The 18,825-nt window shown below is 43.0% G+C and overlaps 1 protein-coding gene across 1 annotated transcript in view; it reads right to left on the minus strand.

Moving 5' to 3' along the window:
• LOC134257096 (pneumococcal serine-rich repeat protein-like) overlaps nt 1-18,825 on the minus strand; it is a gene marked incomplete at its 5' end in the record, with an annotated part of 115,429 nt that overhangs the window by 90,223 nt on the left and 6,381 nt on the right. The window contains 6 exons of the mRNA XM_062739739.1: nt 1,324-1,457; nt 1,623-1,742; nt 2,766-8,185; nt 8,276-12,923; nt 16,421-16,601; nt 17,026-17,076. Of these exons, the coding sequence (XP_062595723.1) occupies nt 1,324-1,457; nt 1,623-1,742; nt 2,766-8,185; nt 8,276-12,923; nt 16,421-16,601; nt 17,026-17,076 (10,554 nt within the window). The remainder of the gene's footprint in view (nt 1-1,323; nt 1,458-1,622; nt 1,743-2,765; nt 8,186-8,275; nt 12,924-16,420; nt 16,602-17,025; nt 17,077-18,825) is intronic.

Here is an 18,825-nt window from a genome sequence, read left to right on the forward strand (position 1 = left end):
AATTAAAAAGTTGGCACCCCCCCCCCCCCAAAAAAAAGGACATCGCCTAGACTCCAAAATCTTGTTTCGTTGGGGGGGGGGGGGGTTCAATCAGTACCAATATTTTCTTCCTGAAATGCTACATTACCCTTTTTTGACCTTACTGTAACAAAGGCGGGGGGGGGGGGGGGGGGCAACCGGCCTTTCAATGAACGTTATCAGTGGTAAAAAGTAAGTTATGTTTGGGAAAAAGGGCTGTGTAGCCAGTGTAGACTAAATACAATTCAACGTGTTGTGTCCTGCATGCTCCACATTCATTTTAATATTATTTTCAAAAGAATAGGGATACACATGTATTATAAATTAAGGGCAGTTAGGGCACTGAACTTACAAAATAATACATGTATATTCCCTGTTCCCTTAACTACGATAACGGTAGAGTGCATTTCGAGAAAGGCAGTGGAAAATATTAATGGGATTTTGTAAAAAGTTCTGTAAAATTTCATGGAATGACAGTTTAGAAGTTGCGTTAACAAAATGAATATGTTTCAGCAAAAATTGCCAGAGGCGTAGTCACAAACTTAAAAGTGGGGGGGCTCAACTCCAGAAATTCTTTGACAAGCAGAAAAAAGGAAAAAAAAAAAAAAAAAAAACTTAAAAGTGGGGGGGGGGGCTCAACTCCAGAAATTATTTTACAAGCAAAAAAAAAAAAAAAAAAAAAAAAAAAAGCTGAAAGTTCCCCAAACTCGAAAATAAGGACAACTTTTTCAAAGGCAAGTTACTGTCAAATCCAATTGTACAAGGGTCAAAAAGTGGGGGGGGGGATCCATTCAATGAATATTTCCTATAGTAAAGGTAATGTTGGGGAAATTAGCTGTGATTTTCTTCTTCTTTTAAAAAGTGGGGGGGCACAGACATACTCTTGCCCCCCCACATCTGAAAGTGGGGGGGGCTAGTGCCCCCGCTGACCCCCCTGTGACTACGCCTATGATTGCTCCTACATCTGAATCAAGTAGCTGATATTGAATAAGCTTTCAAGTGTGACTGTGTATTATATATTGACTATTACTGTATACATAGGCTTAGCTGTTACAATATATAACTTGAATTTGGACAACTGTTCATCGAATTCACAACACAAACATTGTCAGCCAATACAGCTAACAGATAAACTTTTGTCGATTAATTCCTTGATTTAACATTATTATATGCACGCTTTATGTTCTGAAATATTATGCTATAAGCAACTGAGACATTTAAGACTTTTATGCTTTACTCAGTACTGCCAGGGTTAATTTTGAATTTTGTACTGAATTTCAATAGTACCGCTACATTGATACTCACAAAAATTCTGTTGGAAACTACGCAGTCACACGTGACTCCTATTGGGTTGTCCAGGACAGCAACCAAAAGATCGTCACCCGCTCCACCTTCTGTATCTCCTGCCGCGGATCCAAAGGGGTGTAATGTAGTGGATTCTGTTTAATTACATCGATTAAATATTTTAAATAAAAAAAATAATACGCGAGAGAGAGAGAGAGAGAGATGTATATTATATATAGTGTAAAGTCTTACATGTGCTTTTCAGCTGAAACTACACATTTCAAAAGAAATATGTAGCATTTCAATGAAAAAAGTAGTACCTGCTATTGACACCGTAGTTAAGGGTACTATAGTTGTGCTCGAAATCGTTTCCGTTGTTGTTGTGAATCCAGAGGTACTACTTTCGGGACTGCTTCCTGATGTACGCGTTGTTCTCGTTCCTGTCGTAAAAGACATGTAAGGTTTTAATAAATTAAAGATAAATACAGGATTGAAGAGCTAACGATAAACACTTTTTCCAAAATATACGAAAATTTTAATTATTTAAATATTAGTAATATGAATAAGTTTAAACGCGTAAATTGATTTTTTTTAAATTAAAGTCTTTAACAATAATGTCCAATAAAATTATAAAAGAATTATAGAATTTTTAACATCAAAGAAAGATAGCAATTACTAGTACATGTATATCAAAATATTTTAGAAATAGTTATTTGTTATTTGAATTGTTAAATAAAAGTGATATCGATCCCATCGTCTCAAGCCACGGTTCGTAGTCTGCATATAGCTCTCTCCTATCCGTGCCTCACAAAAAGTGTCGTGATCTTGAATAATTACGTTTCTCTATTGTGACGTCATATATATATATATGTATATTCAGTCAATGACAAGTTTTGTTTCCATCGTACACTGCGATTGGGTATTGAAAGTTCGCATCAAACTTCATTATCCGACTATGTTTTACTCGCGTTGGTCAATATTATAATGAGCTTCGAAAATTTTCTTCTCATGCAACTGCGGCCAGGATGGGAGAGGATCGTACATTTTGGCCGTGGTTTGCGACGATGTATCGATCCCAACATGCAAACTTAAACTTAACGTGACCTGACAACTAGATAAAGCTTTTTAGTCAAAGTAAAATGTTATAAATACAAAATAGAACTTATTGTTAGTGATACATAAATACATCCAACCAAAGGTAAGAAAGATGGTTAATTTCAAGGAAAAGTGATTTTTATGTTTTCTAGGATGCCTATAAAAAGTAGTAAGCGTGATTTGCTCTACACATCCATGCAGCTGTATACTTCAGTATGTCAAAATATGTGTAAAACATCTTTATTTAATAAGTGATAGGTAAACAGACATATATATTACATAACTCACCACATTACACGTGACTTAAAAATATTCTGGAATGTGCAAATGTTATGTAAAACATAAAAAAAGATCAATTGAAAACTCGCCTTCTTCAACAGAGGTTGAAAGAAAGTGTGTTGCAGAAGTGTTAGCTGCAAATGTTGTGCTGCTTAGAGTTGTTGGAACAGCTGTGGTGCTTTCTGTAGCTGTTGTGCTGGCTTCAGTACTGCTTGTTGTTGCGCTGGTTTCACTTGTGGTGCTAGGTTGTGTACTTGTTGAAGTGACTTCAGCGGTAGTGCTGCTGACAGTGGAGGACTCCGTGCTGCCAATTGTTGAGGTTGTTGTGTCTGCAACTGCGGATATAAATGTAGCTTCAGTTGTAGAGGTGCTGGCTTCACTTGTGCTGCTTACAGTTGTTGGAACAGCTGTGGTGCTTTCTGTAGCTGTTGTGCTGGCTTCAATACTGCCTGTTATTGCGCTGATTTCACTTGTGGTGCTAGGTTCTGTACTTGTTGAAGTGAGTTCAGTGGCTGTGCTGCTGACAGTGGAGGACTCCGTGCTGCCGATTAATGAGGCTGTTGTGTCTGCAACTGTGGATACAAATGTAGCTTCAGTTGCAGAGGTGCTGGCTTCACTTGTGCTGCTGTCAGTCGTTGGAACAGCTGTGGTGCTTTCTGTAGCTGTTATATTGGCTTCAGTACTGCTTGTTGTTTCGCTGGTTTCACTTGTGGTGCTAGGTTCTGTACTTGTTGAAGTGACTTCAGCGGTAGTGCTGCTAACAGTGGAGGACTCCGTGATGCCAATTGTTGAGGTTGTTGTGTCTGCAACTGTGGATGTAAATGTAGTTTCAATTGTAGATGTGCTGGCTTTACTTGTGCTGCTTACAGTTGTTGAAACAGCTGTGGCGCTTTCTGTAGCTGTTGTGCTGTCTTCAGTACTGCTTGTTGTTGCGCTGATTTCACTTGTGGTGCTAGAATCTGTACCTGTTGAAGTGACTTCAGCAGTAGTGCTGCTGACAGTGGAGGACTCCGTGCTGCCAATTGTTGAGGTTGTTGTGTCTGCAACTGTTGATGTAAATATAGTTTCAATTGTGCTGCTGTCAGTCGTTGAAACAGCTGTGGTGCTTTCTGTAGCTGTTGTGCTGGCGTCAGTACTGCTTGTTGTTGGGCTGGTTTCACTTGTGGTGCTAGGTTCTGTACTTGTTGAAGTGACTTCATCGGTAGTGCTACTGACAGTGGAGGACTCTGTGCTGCCAATTGTTGAGGTTGTTGTGTCTGCAACAGTGGATGAAAATAGAGCTTCAGTTTTAAAGGTGCTGGCTTCACTTGTGCTGCTTACAGTTGTTGGAACAGCTGTGGTGTTTTCTGTAGCTGTTGTGCTGGCTTCAGTACTGCTTGTTGTTGCGCTGGTTTCAATTGTAGTGCTAGGTTCTGTACTTGTTGAAATGACGTCAGCGGTAGTGCTGCTGACAGTAGAGGACTCCGTGCTGCCAATTGTTGAGGTTGTTCTGTCTGCAACTGTGGATGTACTTGTAACTTCAGTTGTAGAGGTTCTGGCTTCACTTGTGCTGCTTACAGTTGTTGGAACAGCTGTGGTTCCTTCTGTAGCCGTGTTGCTGGCTTCAGTACTGCTTGTTGTTGCGCTGGTTTCAGTTGTTGTGCTAGGTTCTGTACTTGTTGAAGTGAGTTCAGCGGCTGTGCTGCTGACAGAGGAGGACTCCGTGCTGCCAATTATTGAGGCTGTTGTGTCTGCAACTGTGGATGTAAATGTAGCTTCAGTTGTAGAGGTGCTGGCTTCACTTGTGCTGCTTACAGTTGTTGGAGCAGCTGTGGTTCCTTCTGTAGCCTTGTTGCTGGTTTCAGTACTGCTTGTTGTTTCACTGATTTTACTTGTGGTGCTAGGTTCTGTACTTGTTGAAGTGACTTCAGCGGTAGTGCTGCTGACAGGGGAGGACTCCGTACTGCCAATTGTTGATGTTGTTGTATCTGCAACTGTGGATTTAAATGTAGCTTCAGTTGTAGAGGTGCTGGCTTCACTTGTGCTGCTGTCAGTCGTTGTAACAGCTCTGGTGCTTTCTGTAGCTGTTATGCTGGCTTCAGTACTGCTTGTTGTTGCGCTGGTTTTACTTGTGGTACTAGGTTCAGTACTTGTTGAAGTGACTTCAGAGGCAGAGCTGCTTACTGTCAAGGACTCCGTGCTGCCAATTGTTGAGGTTGTTGTGTCTGCAACTGTGGATGTAAATGTAGTTTCAATTGTGCTGCTGTCAGTCGTTGAAACAGCTCTGGTGCTTTCTGTAGCTGTTGTGCTGGCGTCAGTACTGCTTGTTGTTGCGCTGGTTTCACTTGTGGTGCTAGGTTCTGCACTTGTTGAAATGACTTCAGCGGCTGTGCTGCTGACAGTGGAGGACTCCGTGCTGCCAATTGTTGAGGTTGTTGTGTCTGCAACTGTTGATGTAAATGTAGTTTCACTTGTGCTGCTGTCAGTCGTTGAAACAGCTCTGGTGCTTTCTGTAGCTGTTGTGCTTTCTTCAGTACTGCTTGTTGTTGTGCTGGTTTCAATTGTAGTGTTAGGTTCTGTACTTGTTGAAGTGACTTCAGCGGTAGTGCTGCTGACAGTATAGGACTCCGTGCTGCCAATTGTTGAGGTTGTTGTGTCTGCAACTGTGGATGTAAATGTAACTTCAGTTGTAGAGGTGCTGGCTTCACTTGTGCTGCTTACAGTTGTTGGAACAGCTGTGGTGCTTTCTGTAGCTGTTGTACTGGCTTCAGTACTGCTTGTTGTTTCGCTGGTTTCACTTGTGGTGCTAGGTTCTGTACTTTTTGAAATAATTTCTGTAGTAGTGCTGCTGACAGTGTAGGACTCTGTGCTGCTAATTGTTGAGGCTGTTGTGTCTGCAACTGTGGATGTAAATGTAGCTTCAGTTGTAGAGGTGCTGGCTTCACTTGTGCTGCTTACAGTTGTTGGAACAGCTGTGGTTCCTTCTGTAGCATTGTTGCTGGCTTCAGTATTGCTTGTTGTTTCACTGGTTTTACTTGTGGTGCTAGGTTCTGTACTTGTTGAAGTGACTTCAGCGGCAGTGCTGCTGACAGTGGAGGACACCGTGCTGCCAATTGTTGAGGTTCTTGTGTCTGCAACTGTGGATGAAAATGTTGTTTCAATTGTGCTGCTGTCAGTCGTTGAAACAGCTGTGGTGCTTTCTGTAGCTGTTGTGCTGGCTTCAGTACTGCTTGTTGTTGCGCTGGTTTCACTTGTGGTGCTAGGTTCTGTACTTGTTGAAATGACTTCAGCGGCTGTGCTGCTGACAGTGGAGGACTCCATGCTGCCAATTGTTGAGGTTGTTGTGTCTGCAACTGTTGATGTAAATGTAGTTGCAATTGTGCTACTGTCAGTCGTTGAAACAGGTCTGGTGCTTTCTGTAGCTGTTGTGCTGGCTTCAGTACTGCTTGTTGTTGCGCTGGTTTCAATTGTAGTGCTAGGTATTGTACTTGTTGAAGTGACTTCAGCGGTAGTGCTGCTGACAGTAGAGGACTCCGTGCTGACTGGCGTTGAAGTTGGTGTGTCTGCAACTGTGGATGTAAATGTAGCTTCAGTTGTAGAGGTGCTGGCTTCACTTGTGCTGCTTACAGTTGTTGGAACAGCTGTTGTGCTTTCTGTAGCTGTTGTGCTGGCTTCAGTACTGCTTGTTGTTTCACTGGTTTCAGTTGTGCTAGGCTCTGTACTTGTTGAAGTGAGTTCAGCGGCTGTGCTGTTGACAGTGGAGGACTCCGTGCTGCCAATTATTGAGGCTGTTGTGTCTGCAACTGTGGATGTAAATGTAGCTTCAGTTGTAGAGGTGATGGCTTCACTTGCGCTGCTGTCAGTCGTTGTAACAGCTGTGGTGCTTTCTGTAGCTATTATGCTGGCTTCAGTACTGCTTGTTGTTGCGCTGGTTTTACTTGTGGTACTAGGTTCTGTACTTGTTGAAGTGACTTCAGAGGCAATGCTGCTGACTGTGGAGGACTCCGTGCTGCCAATTGTTGAGGTTCTTGCGTCTGCAACTGTGGATGTAAATGTAGTTTCAATTGTGATGCTGTCAGTCGTTGAAACAGCTGTGGTGCTTTCTGTAGCTGTTGTGCTGGCGTCAGTACTGCTTGTTGTTGCGCTCGTTTCACTTGTGGTGCTAGGTTTTGTACTTGTTGAAATGACTTCAGCGGCTGTGCTGCTGACAGTGGAGGACTCCGTGCTGCCAATTGTTGAGGCTGTTGTGTCTGCAACTGTGGATGTAAATGTAGCTTCAGTTGTAGAGGTGCTGGCTTCACTTGTGCTGCTTACAGTTGTTGGAACAGCTGTGGTGCTTTCTGTAGCTGTTGTACTGGCTTCAGTACTGCTTGTTGTTTCGCTGGTTTCACTTGTGGTGCTAGGTTCTGTACTTGTTGAAATAATTTCTGTAGTAGTGCTGCTGACAGTGGAGGACTCCGTGCTGACTGGCGTTGAAGTTGGTGTGTCTGCAACTGTGGATGTGCTTGTAGCTTCAGTTGTAGAGGTACTGGCTTCACTTGTGCTGCTTACAGTTGTTGGAACAGCTGCGGTTCCTTCTGTAGCCGTGTTGCTGGTTTCAGTACTGCTTGTTGTTTCACTGATTTTACTTGTGGTGCTAGGTTCTGTACTTGTTGAAGTGACTTCAGCGGTAGTGCTGCTGACAGGGGAGGACTCCGTACTGCCAATTGTTGATGTTGTTGTATCTGCAACTGTGGATGTAAATGTAACTTCAGTTGTAGAGGTGCTGGCTTCACTTGTGCTGCTGTCAGTCGTTGTAACAGCTGTGGTGCTTTCTGTAGCTGTTATGCTGGCTTCAGTACTGCTTGTTGTTGCGCTGGTTTTACTTGTGGTACTAGGTTCAGTACTTGTTGAAGTGACTTCAGAGGCAGTGCTGCTTACTGTGGAGGACTCCGTGCTGCCAATTGTTGAGGTTGTTGTGTCTGCAACTGTGGATGTAAATGTTGTTTCAAATGTGCTGCTGTCAGTCGTTGAAACAGCTATGGTGCTTTCTGTAGCTGTTGTGCTGGCTTCAGTACTGCTTGTTGTTGCACTGGTTTCACTTGTGGTGCTAGGTACTGTACTTGTTGAAGTGACTTCAGCGGTAGTGCTCCTGACAGTAGAGGACTCCGTGCTGCCAATTGTTGAGGCTGTTGTGTCTGCAACTGTGGATGTAAATGTAGCTTCAGTTGTAGAGGTGCTGGCTTCACTTGTGCTGCTGTCAGTCGTTGAAACAGCTGTGGTGCTTTCTGTAGCTGTTGTACTGGCTTCAGTACTGCTTGTTGTTTCGCTGGTTTCACTTGTGGTGCTACGTTCTGTACTTGTTGAAATAATTTCTGTAGTAGTACTGCTGACAGTGGAGGACTCCGTGCTGCCAATTGTTGAGGCTGTTGTGTCTGCAACTGTGGATGTAAATGTAGCTTCAGTTGCAGAGGTGATGGCTTCACTTGTGCTGCTTACAGTTGTTGGAACAGCTGTGGTGCTTTCTGTAGCTGTTGTACTGGCTTCAGTACTGTTTGTTGATGCGCTGGTTTCAGTTGTTGTGCTAGGTTCTGTACTTGTTAAAGTGACTTCAGCGGCAGTGCTCCTGACAGTGGAGGACACCTTGCTGCCAATTGTTGATGTTGTCGTGTCTGCAACTGTGGATGTAAATGTAGCTTCAGTTGTAGAGGTGCTGGCTTCACTTGTGCTGCTTACAGTTGTTGGAACAGCTGTTGTGCTTTCTGTAGCTGTTGTGCTGGCTTCAGTACTGCTTGTTGTTGCGCTGGTTTCAGTTGTTGTGCTAGGTTCTGTACTTGTTGAAGTGAGTTCAGCGGCTGTGCTGCTGACAGAGGAGGACTCCGTGCTGCCAATTATTGAGGCTGTTGTGTCTGCAACTGTGGATGTAAATGTAGCTTCAGTTGTAGAGGTGCTGGCTTCACTTGTGCTGCTTACAGTTGTTGGAACAGCTGTGGTTCCTTTTGAAGCATTGTTGCTGGCTTCAGTCCTGCTTGTTGTTTCACTGATTTCACTTGTGGTGCTAGGTTCTGTACTTGTTGAAGTGACTTCAGCAGTAGTGCTGCTCACAGGGGAGGACTCCGTGCTGCCAATTGTTGATGTTGTTGTATCTGCAACTGTGGATGTAAATGTAGCTTCAGTTGTAGAGGTGCTGGCTTCACTTGTGCTGCTGTCAGTTGTTGGAACAGCTGTGGTGCTTTCTGTAGCTGTTGTGCTGGCTTCAGTACTGCTTGTTGTTGCGCTGGTTTCACTTGTGGTGCTAGGTTCTGTACTTGTTGAAGTGACTTCAGAGGCAGTGCTGCTGACTGTGGAGGACTCCGTGCTGCCAATTGTTGAGGTTGTTGTGTTTGCAACTGTGGATGTAAATGTAGTTTCAATTGTGCTGCTGTCAGTCGTTGAAACAGCTCTGGTGCTCTCTGTAGCTGTTGTTCTGGCGTCAGTACTGCTTGTTGTTGCGCTTGTTTCACTTGTGGTGCTAGGTTCTGTACTTGTTGAAGTGACTTCAGCGGCTGTGCTGCTGACAGTGGAGGACTCCGTGCTGCCAATTGTTGAGGTTGTTGTGTCTGCAACTGTTGATGTAAATGTAGTTTCAATTCTGCTGCTGTCAGTCGTTGAAACAGCTGTGGTGCTTTCTGTAGCTGTTGTGCTGGCTTCAGTACTGCTTGTTGTTGCGCTGGTTTCAATTGTAGTGTTAGGTACTGTACTTGTTGAAGTGACTTCAGCGGTAGTGCTGCTGACAGTAGAGGACTCCGTGCTGCCAATTGTTGAGGTTGTTGTGTCTGCAACTGTGGATGTAAATGTAACTTCAGTTGTAGAGGTGCTGGCTTCACTTGTGCTGCTTACAGTTGTTGGAACAGCTGTGGTGCTTTCTGTAGCTGTTGTACTGGCTTCAGTACTGCTTGTTGTTTCGCTGGTTTCACTTGTGGTGCTAGGTTCTGTACTTGTTGAAGTGACTTCAGCGGCAGTGCTGCTGACAGTGGAGGACTCCGTGCTGCCAATTATTGAGGCTGTCGTGTCTGCAACTGTGGATGTAAATGTAGCTTCAGTTGTAGAGGTGCTGGCTTCACTTGTGCTGCTTACAGTTGTTTGAACAGCTGTTGTGCTTTCTGTAGCTGTTGTGCTGGCTTCAGTACTGCTTGTTGTTTCACTGGTTTCAGTTGTGCTAGGCTCTGTACTTGTTGAAGTGAGTTCAGCGGCTATGCTGTTGATAGTGGAGGACGCCGTGCTGCCAATTATTGAGGTTCTTGTGTCTGCAACTGTGGATGTAAATGTAGTTTCAATTGTGCTGCTGTCAGTCGTTGAAACAGCTGTGGTGCTTTCTGTAGCTGTTGTGCTGGCTTCAGTACTGCTTGTTGTTGCGCTGGTTTCACTTGTGGTGCTAGGTTCTGTACTTGTTGAAGTGACTTCAGCGGAAGTGCTGCTGAACGTGGAGGACTCCGTGCTGACTGGCGTTGAAGTTGGTGTGTCTGCAACTGTGGATGTGCTTGTAGCTTCAGTTGTAGAGGTGCTGGCTTCACTTGTGCTGCTTACAGTTGTTGAAGCAGCTGTGGTGCTTTCTGTAGCTGTTATACTGGCTTCAGTACTGCTTGTTGTTTCGCTGGTTTCACTTGTGGTGCTAGGTTCTGTACTTGTTGAAATAATTTCTGTAGTAGTGCTGCTGACAGTGGAGGACTCTGTGCTGCCAATTGTTGAGGCTGTTGTGTCTGCAACTGTGGATGTAAATGTAGCTTCAGTTGTAGAGGTGCTGGCTTCACTTGTGCTGCTTACAGTTGTTGGAACAGCTGTGGTTCCTTCTGTAGCTGTGTTGCTGGTTTCAGTACTGCTTGTTGGTTCACTGATTTTACTTGTGGTGCTAGGTTCTGTACTTGTTGAAGTGACTTCAGCGGTAGTGCTGCTGACAGGGGAGGACTCCGTACTGCCAATTGTTGATGTTGTTGTATCTGCAACTGTGGATTTAAATGTAGCTTCAGTTGTAGAGGTGCTGGCTTCACTTGTGCTGCTGTCAGTCGTTGTAACAGCTCTGGTGCTTTCTGTAGGTGTTATGCTGGCTTCAGTACTGCTTGTTGTTGCGCTGGTTTTACTTGTGGTACTAGGTTCAGTACTTGTTGAAGTGACTTCAGAGGCAGTGCTGCTTACTGTGGAGGACTCCGTGCTGCCAATTGTTGAGGTTGTTGTGTCTGCAACTGTGGATGTAAATGTTGTTTCAAATGTGCTTCTGTCAGTCGTTGAAACAGCTATGGTGCTTTCTGTAGCTGTTGTGCTGGCGTCAGTACTGCTTGTTGTTGCGCTGGTTTCACTTGTGGTGCTAGGTTCTGTACTTGTTGAAATGACTTCAGCGGCTGTGCTGCTGACTGTGGAGGACTCCGTGCTGCCAATTGTTGAGGCTGTTGTGTCTGCAACTGTTGATGTAAATGTAGTTTCAATTGTGCTGCTGTCAGTCGTTGAAACAGGTCTGGTGCTTTCTGTAGCTGTTGTGCTGGCTTCAGTACTGCTTGTTGTTGCGCTGGTTTCAATTGTAGTGCTAGGTACTGTACTTGTTGAAGGGACTTCAGCGGTAGTGCTGCTGACAGTAGAGGACTCCGTGCTGCCAATTGTTGAGGCTGTTGTGTCTGCAACTGTGGATGTAAATGTAGCTTCAGTTGTAGAGGTGCTGGCTTCACTTGTGCTGCTGTCAGTCGTTGTAACAGCTGTGGTGCTTTCTGTTGCTGTTGTGCTGGCTTCAGTACTGGTTGTTGTTGCGCTGGTTTCACTTGTGGTGCTAGGTTCTGTACTTGTTGAAATGACTTCAGCGGCTGTGTTGCTGACAGTAGAGGACTCCGTGCTGCCAATTATTGAGGCTGTCGTGTCTGCAATTGTGGATGTAAATGTAGCTTCAGTTGTAGAGGTGCTGGCTTCACTTGTGCTGCTTACAGTTGTTGGAACAGCTGTGGTTCTTTCTGTAGCTGTTGTGCTGGCTTCAGTACTGCTTGTTGTTGCGCTGGTTTCAGTTGTTGTGCTAGGTTCTGTACTTGTTGAAGAAAGTTCAGCGGTAGAGCTGCTGACAGTGGAGGACTCCGTGCTGCCAATTATTGAGGCTGTCGTGTTTGCAATTGTGGATGTAAATGTAGGTTCAGTTGTAGAGGTACTGGCTTCACTTGTGCTGCTTACAGTTGTTGGAACAGCTGTGGTGCTTTCTGTAGCTGTTGTACTGGCTTCAGTACTGCTTGTTGTTTCGCTGGTTTCACTTGTTGTGCTAGGTTCTGTACTTGTTGAAATAATTTCTGTGGTAGTTCTGCTGACAGTGGAGGACTCTGTGCTGCCAATTGTTGAGGCTGTTGTGTCTGCAACTGTGAATATAAATGTAGCTTCAGTTGTAGAGGTGCTGGCTTCACTTGTGCTGCTTACAGTTGTTGGAACAGCTGTGGTTCCTTCTGTAGCCGTGTTGCTGGCTTCAGTACTGCTAGTTGTTTCGCTGATTTCACTTGTGGTGCTAGGTTCTGTACTTGTTGAAGTGTTTTCAGCGGTAGTGCTGCTGACAGGGGAGGACTCCGTGCTGCCAATTGTTGATGTTGTTGTATCTGCAACTGTGGATGTAAATGTAGCTTCAGTTGTAGAGGTGCTGGCTTCACTTGTGCTGCTGTCAGTCGTTGTAACATCTGTGGTGCTTTCTGTAGCTGTTGTGCTGGCTTCAGTACTGCTCGTTGTTGCGCTGTTTTCAATTGTTGTGCTAGGTTCTGTACTTGTTGAAGTGACTTCAGCGGTAGTGCTGCTGACAGTAGAGGACTCCGTGCTGCCAATTGTTGAGGTTGTTGTGTCTGCAACTGTGGATGTACTTGTATCTTCAGTTGTAGAGGTGCTGGCTTCACTTGTGCTGCTTACAGTTGTTGGAACAGCTGTGGTGCTTTCTGTAGCTGTTGTACTGGCTTCAGTACTGCTTGTTGTTTCGCTGGTTTCACTTGTGGTGCTAGGTTCTGTACTTGTTGAAGTGACTTCAGCGGTAGAGCTGCTGACAGTGGAGGACCCCGTGCTGCCAATTGTTGAGGTTGTCGTGTCTGCAACTGTGGATGTAAATGTAGTTTCAGTTGTAGAGGTGCTGGTTGCACTTGTGCTGCTGTCAGTCGTTAGAACAGCTGTGGTGCTTTCTGTAGCTGTTGTACTGGCTTCAGTACTGCTTGTTGTTGCGCTTATTTTACTTGTGGTGCTAGGTTCTGTACTTGTTGAAGTGACTTCAGCGGTAGTGCTGCTGACAGAGGTTGGTCCTGCAGTAGCTGTGTCTGCAAATGTTGATGTAAATGTCGCTCATTTGTATTCTTTTAGGCGTTCCTTTTTGATGTTTGGTTTTGTTTGATAGTTTACGAATTCGAACTTTTAATTAAATATGTTCATTTGTTCATTTTAGAGAGTTTGATGTCCGCTTTGTCTTTGTAAAGTTAACACATGGCTGTTTTTATGAATATATATGACATTTAATTTAAGTCAAACAACAAGCTCCTTTAATGCCCGTTTTGAATATCTCCACGATATATTCAAATGTATTTCTAATTAGAAACGTGTCGCATGTGTAACAATAAGAACCTTTCTTCTACGATATTGTATGTTTTGTTTTATGTATTTAGACATATGTGCATATAATATTGGATAGCTAGGGAAGTTTCCATGGGTATATGATACTGAACGTAATGATTTTGTATCTTAATGAAACGTGTAAATATATCCTATTCAGAAAAAAGTGGATATGTAGAATACTAGTACATGTATATTCTTTCCATACTTCTAGTTCATTCAAATTTAGCTTTCATCATTATGTATAATACTGTGCGCATTAATTTCTGAATGTCACGCAACTTGTAATTACTAGATACATATAAGTAAAAGAAAGATATATCTAGGAAATCCCTTTAAGTACTTTAATATACTTTTTTTTACAGCAAAATCATAAAAACTTAAGGAATGAAGGACACATGGTCACATGACACATAAATACTACCGAGTCTGCGATACTATACTAGTAATATGTGCAAGATATGATTTAACCCATCAGTACAGTAAAAGAAATTGACAGTTTGTTTTACTTTACAATCTTCAAAATTAAATACTGAACAATTTTCATATCTATACATACAATCTGCTCTAGACTCGCGAGGTAAGGAGTTGATCCTTACGTCGCGGGTCCACTTTGGGACCTGGATACCGGTCCTTTGAATGAAATCGTATAAACCGAGGTCCCGTGTCGCAGTAGGTGTTGACACGAAAAAGACCCCTCACTGCTCAATGGCTGTAAGTGCCGAGTATAGGACAAAATTTTCAGCTATCCAATGACAAGTGGTGGATTCTCCATATGAGTGAAAAATTCTCGAGAGGGACGTAAAACAACATACAATCAATCTATCTATCTATCCCCTCCTCCGTTTCCCTACACTATTTGTCCTACAAGTTGATGATGTCGAATGTAGGAAAAATATACTCAGTAAAACTTGGTAAATCACGAGCAGTATAATTACCTAAAAAAGTCAAAATGAGCTCATGCTGAGGTATTTTGTGAAATAGAGAACATAAAAAAATATTTTTTACATGGTTGCTGACAAATCTTATTTAGGTATAGTCTTATCTTATTTCACTGATGTGGCCTACGTCATAATTTGTTTAATCGGACTCGAGATTGTAAGCATGACACATTTTTATCATACTTATGTTTTGTTTAGCGATGTGTTAAGCAATATCGACCTAGCTTAATGAATAAAATGAAGAAATTGGGGGGGGGGGTTGTAATTTTCAAATGTTAGATGATCGATTTCTTTTTTGCAAATCAAGCTTTTTGTTATTATTTTTTTAAAAAATACCCTTCATGATCTTATATGGCGAAAGGTTCTTGCGTTTTAAAAATTTAAACGCTTTTCATATTCTAAAATATTTTAAGAAAATGTATACATACAATGTACACTTTACATATTATGTTCAAGGTCCTTTCTTTCCCCTAAATCTAGAAAACGGGTCATTTGATTTCAAAACAAAGCATCGTGATAATATTTGGCTATTGTAGACCACTCTTTGTTATGCTAAAAATATTTTGACAAAAATGTTAAAAAGCAGGAAAAGTTGAATATTGACTGAAACACAAAATAACTTCGACCCCCACAGGCAAACAAAACTGCGTTGTTCAGTTACAATGAAATATATTGAGATAATGAGCAGTATTCATGATCAAAAGTCCATAAAACAATACAAAATAGGAGCGGAGCAAACACGGACTTCCAAGACATCAGAGATGGGATGAGATGCCATAAAGGAGTGAGCATCCCCTGCCAATCGATCACACTCGCCGTCTGCTTCTTGTCATGAGCGAGAAATAACGGGGAAAATCCGTAAATATCACAGGTATTCCACAAACTTTCATTTCCTTATTCAAAACTGTATTCTAGAAGTAGACTAGACATAAATCCTATTTAAAAGTAAAAAAAACCCATATTTTCGGACCGGTATAACATTGAATTTTTATCCTGTTGAAAATTGACCTATGTTCATTTTTCAACGTTGAATATTGAATAAGGGGTACTTGGTAAAATGTAATAATTAAGACCAAGTGTAAAAACTTTAAATTTATACCCGGGTATTTTTTCTGATCGCTTTTGACTTCAACGCGTTGAAAATTAAGTCTGTTGAATATTGACCCAAACTAGAGAGCTTTGAACTGTCTATTGTTCACTGAGATTATCTAAATCCTCTTATTTATAATTCATTGTAAAAAAAAAATTAACTTTGTCAGAAAAATATCTTATCAGTTGAAGTTTTGAAGTACTCAGTGAAAAACTACCCGATTTTTTTTTGTGCATGACAACCTTACCTTTGACACCTCATATTAAAATTATACAGCATTTATTACAAAAAAACTCAAATCTGTAAATAAGGCAGAGATAGAATAAAGTGCTAAGGAAGTGTAAACATCCCATTATACAGGTGATAGCCTGATATCACATCACGAATAAGGATCGTCGACAATGGAAATAGGAAAAATGAAATAATCTTGTTTAATTCAAAATTTAGTTGTTAGTGACCTTGTGATCCCTTATTGTATCTAGTAAGTAAAACTTACAAATTAAATATTACGACAGAACCTGTGGTGTCTTGTACTTAAAGTTCATCAGAATATGATGATTGTCTCAAAAAAAAAATTGTACCTAGGGAACACAATTTAGTCTACCTTTCCTTAACTAGTATTTTTTCTTGTTATAGTAAATAGCAACATTTCAAGGTTTATGATAATTACACATTTAAGAAAATAATGTAAAAATAAAAAAGAATATGTGATCGGCAGCACACAGAAGCATGGTCATTTTTTAAGTACTGACCGTTGTTGTTGAAACACTGGTTTCACTTGTAAATACATTTATTAAATTTTTTGAGGTTGTTTAACAACTGTGGATGAAAATGTAGCTTCAGTTGTATCCTTTGACAGAGTCTAAATTTACCACACAGTTCTCTACCTTTTATAGGCTTAACTATTGTCAGTGCTGCTTAAAATTGTTGGAACAGCTTATGGTGCTTTCTGTAGCTGTTGTGCATGGCTTAAGTACTGCTTGTTGTATATTGTGTTCACATTGTGGTGAACTAGGTTATGTCAAAACAATTTTGAATCACTTCAACGGAAAGTGCTGCTGACAGTGGAGATCGTGCTGCCATTTTGTTTCCAAAAAGGTTACATTGTATTCTGCAATGTGGATGTAAATGTAGCTTGCACATTGTAGAGGTTTCTGGCTTCACTTGTGCTGCTTACAATGTTGGAACAGCTGTGGTGCTTTCTGTAGCTGTTGTGCTGGCTTCAGTACTGCTTGTTGTTGCGCTGGTTTCACTTGTGGTGCTAGGTTCTGTAAGTTTTGTTGAAGTGACTTCAGCGGTAGTGCTGCTGACAGTGGAGGACTCCGTGCTGCCAATTGTTGAGGTTGTTGTGTCTGCAACTGTGGATGTAAATGTAGCTTCAGTTGTAGAGGTGCTGGCTTCACTTGTGCTGCTTACAGTTGTTGGAACAGCTGTGGTGCTTTCTGTAGCTGTTGTGCTGGCTTCAGTACTGCTTGTTGTTGCGCTGGTTTCACTTGTGGTGCTAGGTTCTGTACTTGTTGAAGTGACTTCAGCGGTAGTGCTGCTGACAGTGGAGGACTCCGTGCTGCCAATTGTTGAGGTTGTTGTGTCTGCAACTGTGGATGTAAATGTAGCTTCAGTTGTAGAGGTGCTGGCTTCACTTGTGCTGCTTACAGTTGTTGGAACAGCTGTGGTGCTTTCTGTAGCTGTTGTGCTGGCTTCAGTACTGCTTGTTGTTGCGCTGGTTTCACTTGTGGTGCTAGGTTCTGTACTTGTTGAAGTGACTTCAGCGGTAGTGCTGCTGACAGTGGAGGACTCCGTGCTGCCAATTGTTGAGGTTGTTGTGTCTGCAACTGTGGATGTAAATGTAGCTTCAGTTGTAGAGGTGCTGGCTTCACTTGTGCTGCTTACAGTTGTTGGAACAGCTGTGGTGCTTTCTGTAGCTGTTGTGCTGGCTTCAGTACTGCTTGTTGTTGCGCTGGTTTCACTTGTGGTGCTAGGTTCTGTACTTGTTGAAGTGACTTCAGCGGTAGTGCTGCTGACAGTGGAGGACTCCGTGCTGCCAATTGTTGAGGTTGTTGTGTCTGCAACTGTGGATGTAAATGTAGCTTCAGTTGTAGAGGTGCTGGCTTCACTTGTGCTGCTTACAGTTGTTGGAACAGCTGTGGTGCTTTCTGTAGCTGTTGTGCTGGCTTCAGTACTGCTTGTTGTTGCGCTGGTTTCACTTGTGGTGCTAGGTTCTGTACTTGTTGAAGTGACTTCAGCGGTAGTGCTGCTGACAGTGGAGGACTCCGTGCTGCCAATTGTTGAGGTTGTTGTGTCTGCAACTGTGGATGTAAATGTAGCTTCAGTTGTAGAGGTGCTGGCTTCACTTGTGCTGCTTACAGTTGTTGGAACAGCTGTGGTGCTTTCTGTAGCTGTTGTGCTGGCTTCAGTACTGCTTGTTGTTGCGCTGGTTTCACTTGTGGTGCTAGGTTCTGTACTTGTTGAAGTGACTTCAGCGGTAGTGCTGCTGACAGTGGAGGACTCCGTGCTGCCAATTGTTGAGGTTGTTGTGTCTGCAACTGTGGATGTAAATGTAGCTTCAGTTGTAGAGGTGCTGGCTTCACTTGTGCTGCTTACAGTTGTTGGAACAGCTGTGGTGCTTTCTGTAGCTGTTGTGCTGGCTTCAGTACTGCTTGTTGTTGCGCTGGTTTCACTTGTGGTGCTAGGTTCTGTACTTGTTGAAGTGACTTCAGCGGTAGTGCTGCTGACAGTGGAGGACTCCGTGCTGCCAATTGTTGAGGTTGTTGTGTCTGCAACTGTGGATGTAAATGTAGCTTCAGTTGTAGAGGTGCTGGCTTCACTTGTGCTGCTTACAGTTGTTGGAACAGCTGTGGTGCTTTCTGTAGCTGTTGTGCTGGCTTCAGTACTGCTTGTTGTTGCGCTGGTTTCACTTGTGGTGCTAGGTTCTGTACTTGTTGAAGTGACTTCAGCGGTAGTGCTGCTGACAGTGGAGGACTCCGTGCTGCCAATTGTTGAGGTTGTTGTGTCTGCAACTGTGGATGTAAATGTAGCTTCAGTTGTAGAGGTGCTGGCTTCACTTGTGCTGCTTACAGTTGTTGGAACAGCTGTGGTGCTTTCTGTAGCTGTTGTGCTGGCTTCAGTACTGCTTGTTGTTGCGCTGGTTTCACTTGTGGTGCTAGGTTCTGTACTTGTTGAAGTGACTTCAGCGGTAGTGCTGCTGACAGTGGAGGACTCCGTGCTGCCAATTGTTGAGGTTGTTGTGTCTGCAACTGTGGATGTAAATGTAGCTTCAGTTGTAGAGGTGCTGGCTTCACTTGTGCTGCTTACAGTTGTTGGAACAGCTGTGGTGCTTTCTGTAGCTGTTGTGCTGGCTTCAGTACTGCTTGTTGTTGCGCTGGTTTCACTTGTGGTGCTAGGTTCTGTACTTGTTGAAGTGACTTCAGCGGTAGTGCTGCTGACAGTGGAGGACTCCGTGCTGCCAATTGTTGAGGTTGTTGTGTCTGCAACTGTGGATGTAAATGTAGCTTCAGTTGTAGAGGTGCTGGCTTCACTTGTGCTGCTTACAGTTGTTGGAACAGCTGTGGTGCTTTCTGTAGC

This window comes from Saccostrea cucullata, unplaced genomic scaffold (genome assembly GCF_032062105.1).
Source record: "Saccostrea cucullata isolate Sc308-1 unplaced genomic scaffold, CSIRO_AGI_Scuc_v1 ctg14, whole genome shotgun sequence".
NCBI lineage: Eukaryota > Metazoa > Mollusca > Bivalvia > Ostreida > Ostreidae > Saccostrea > Saccostrea cuccullata.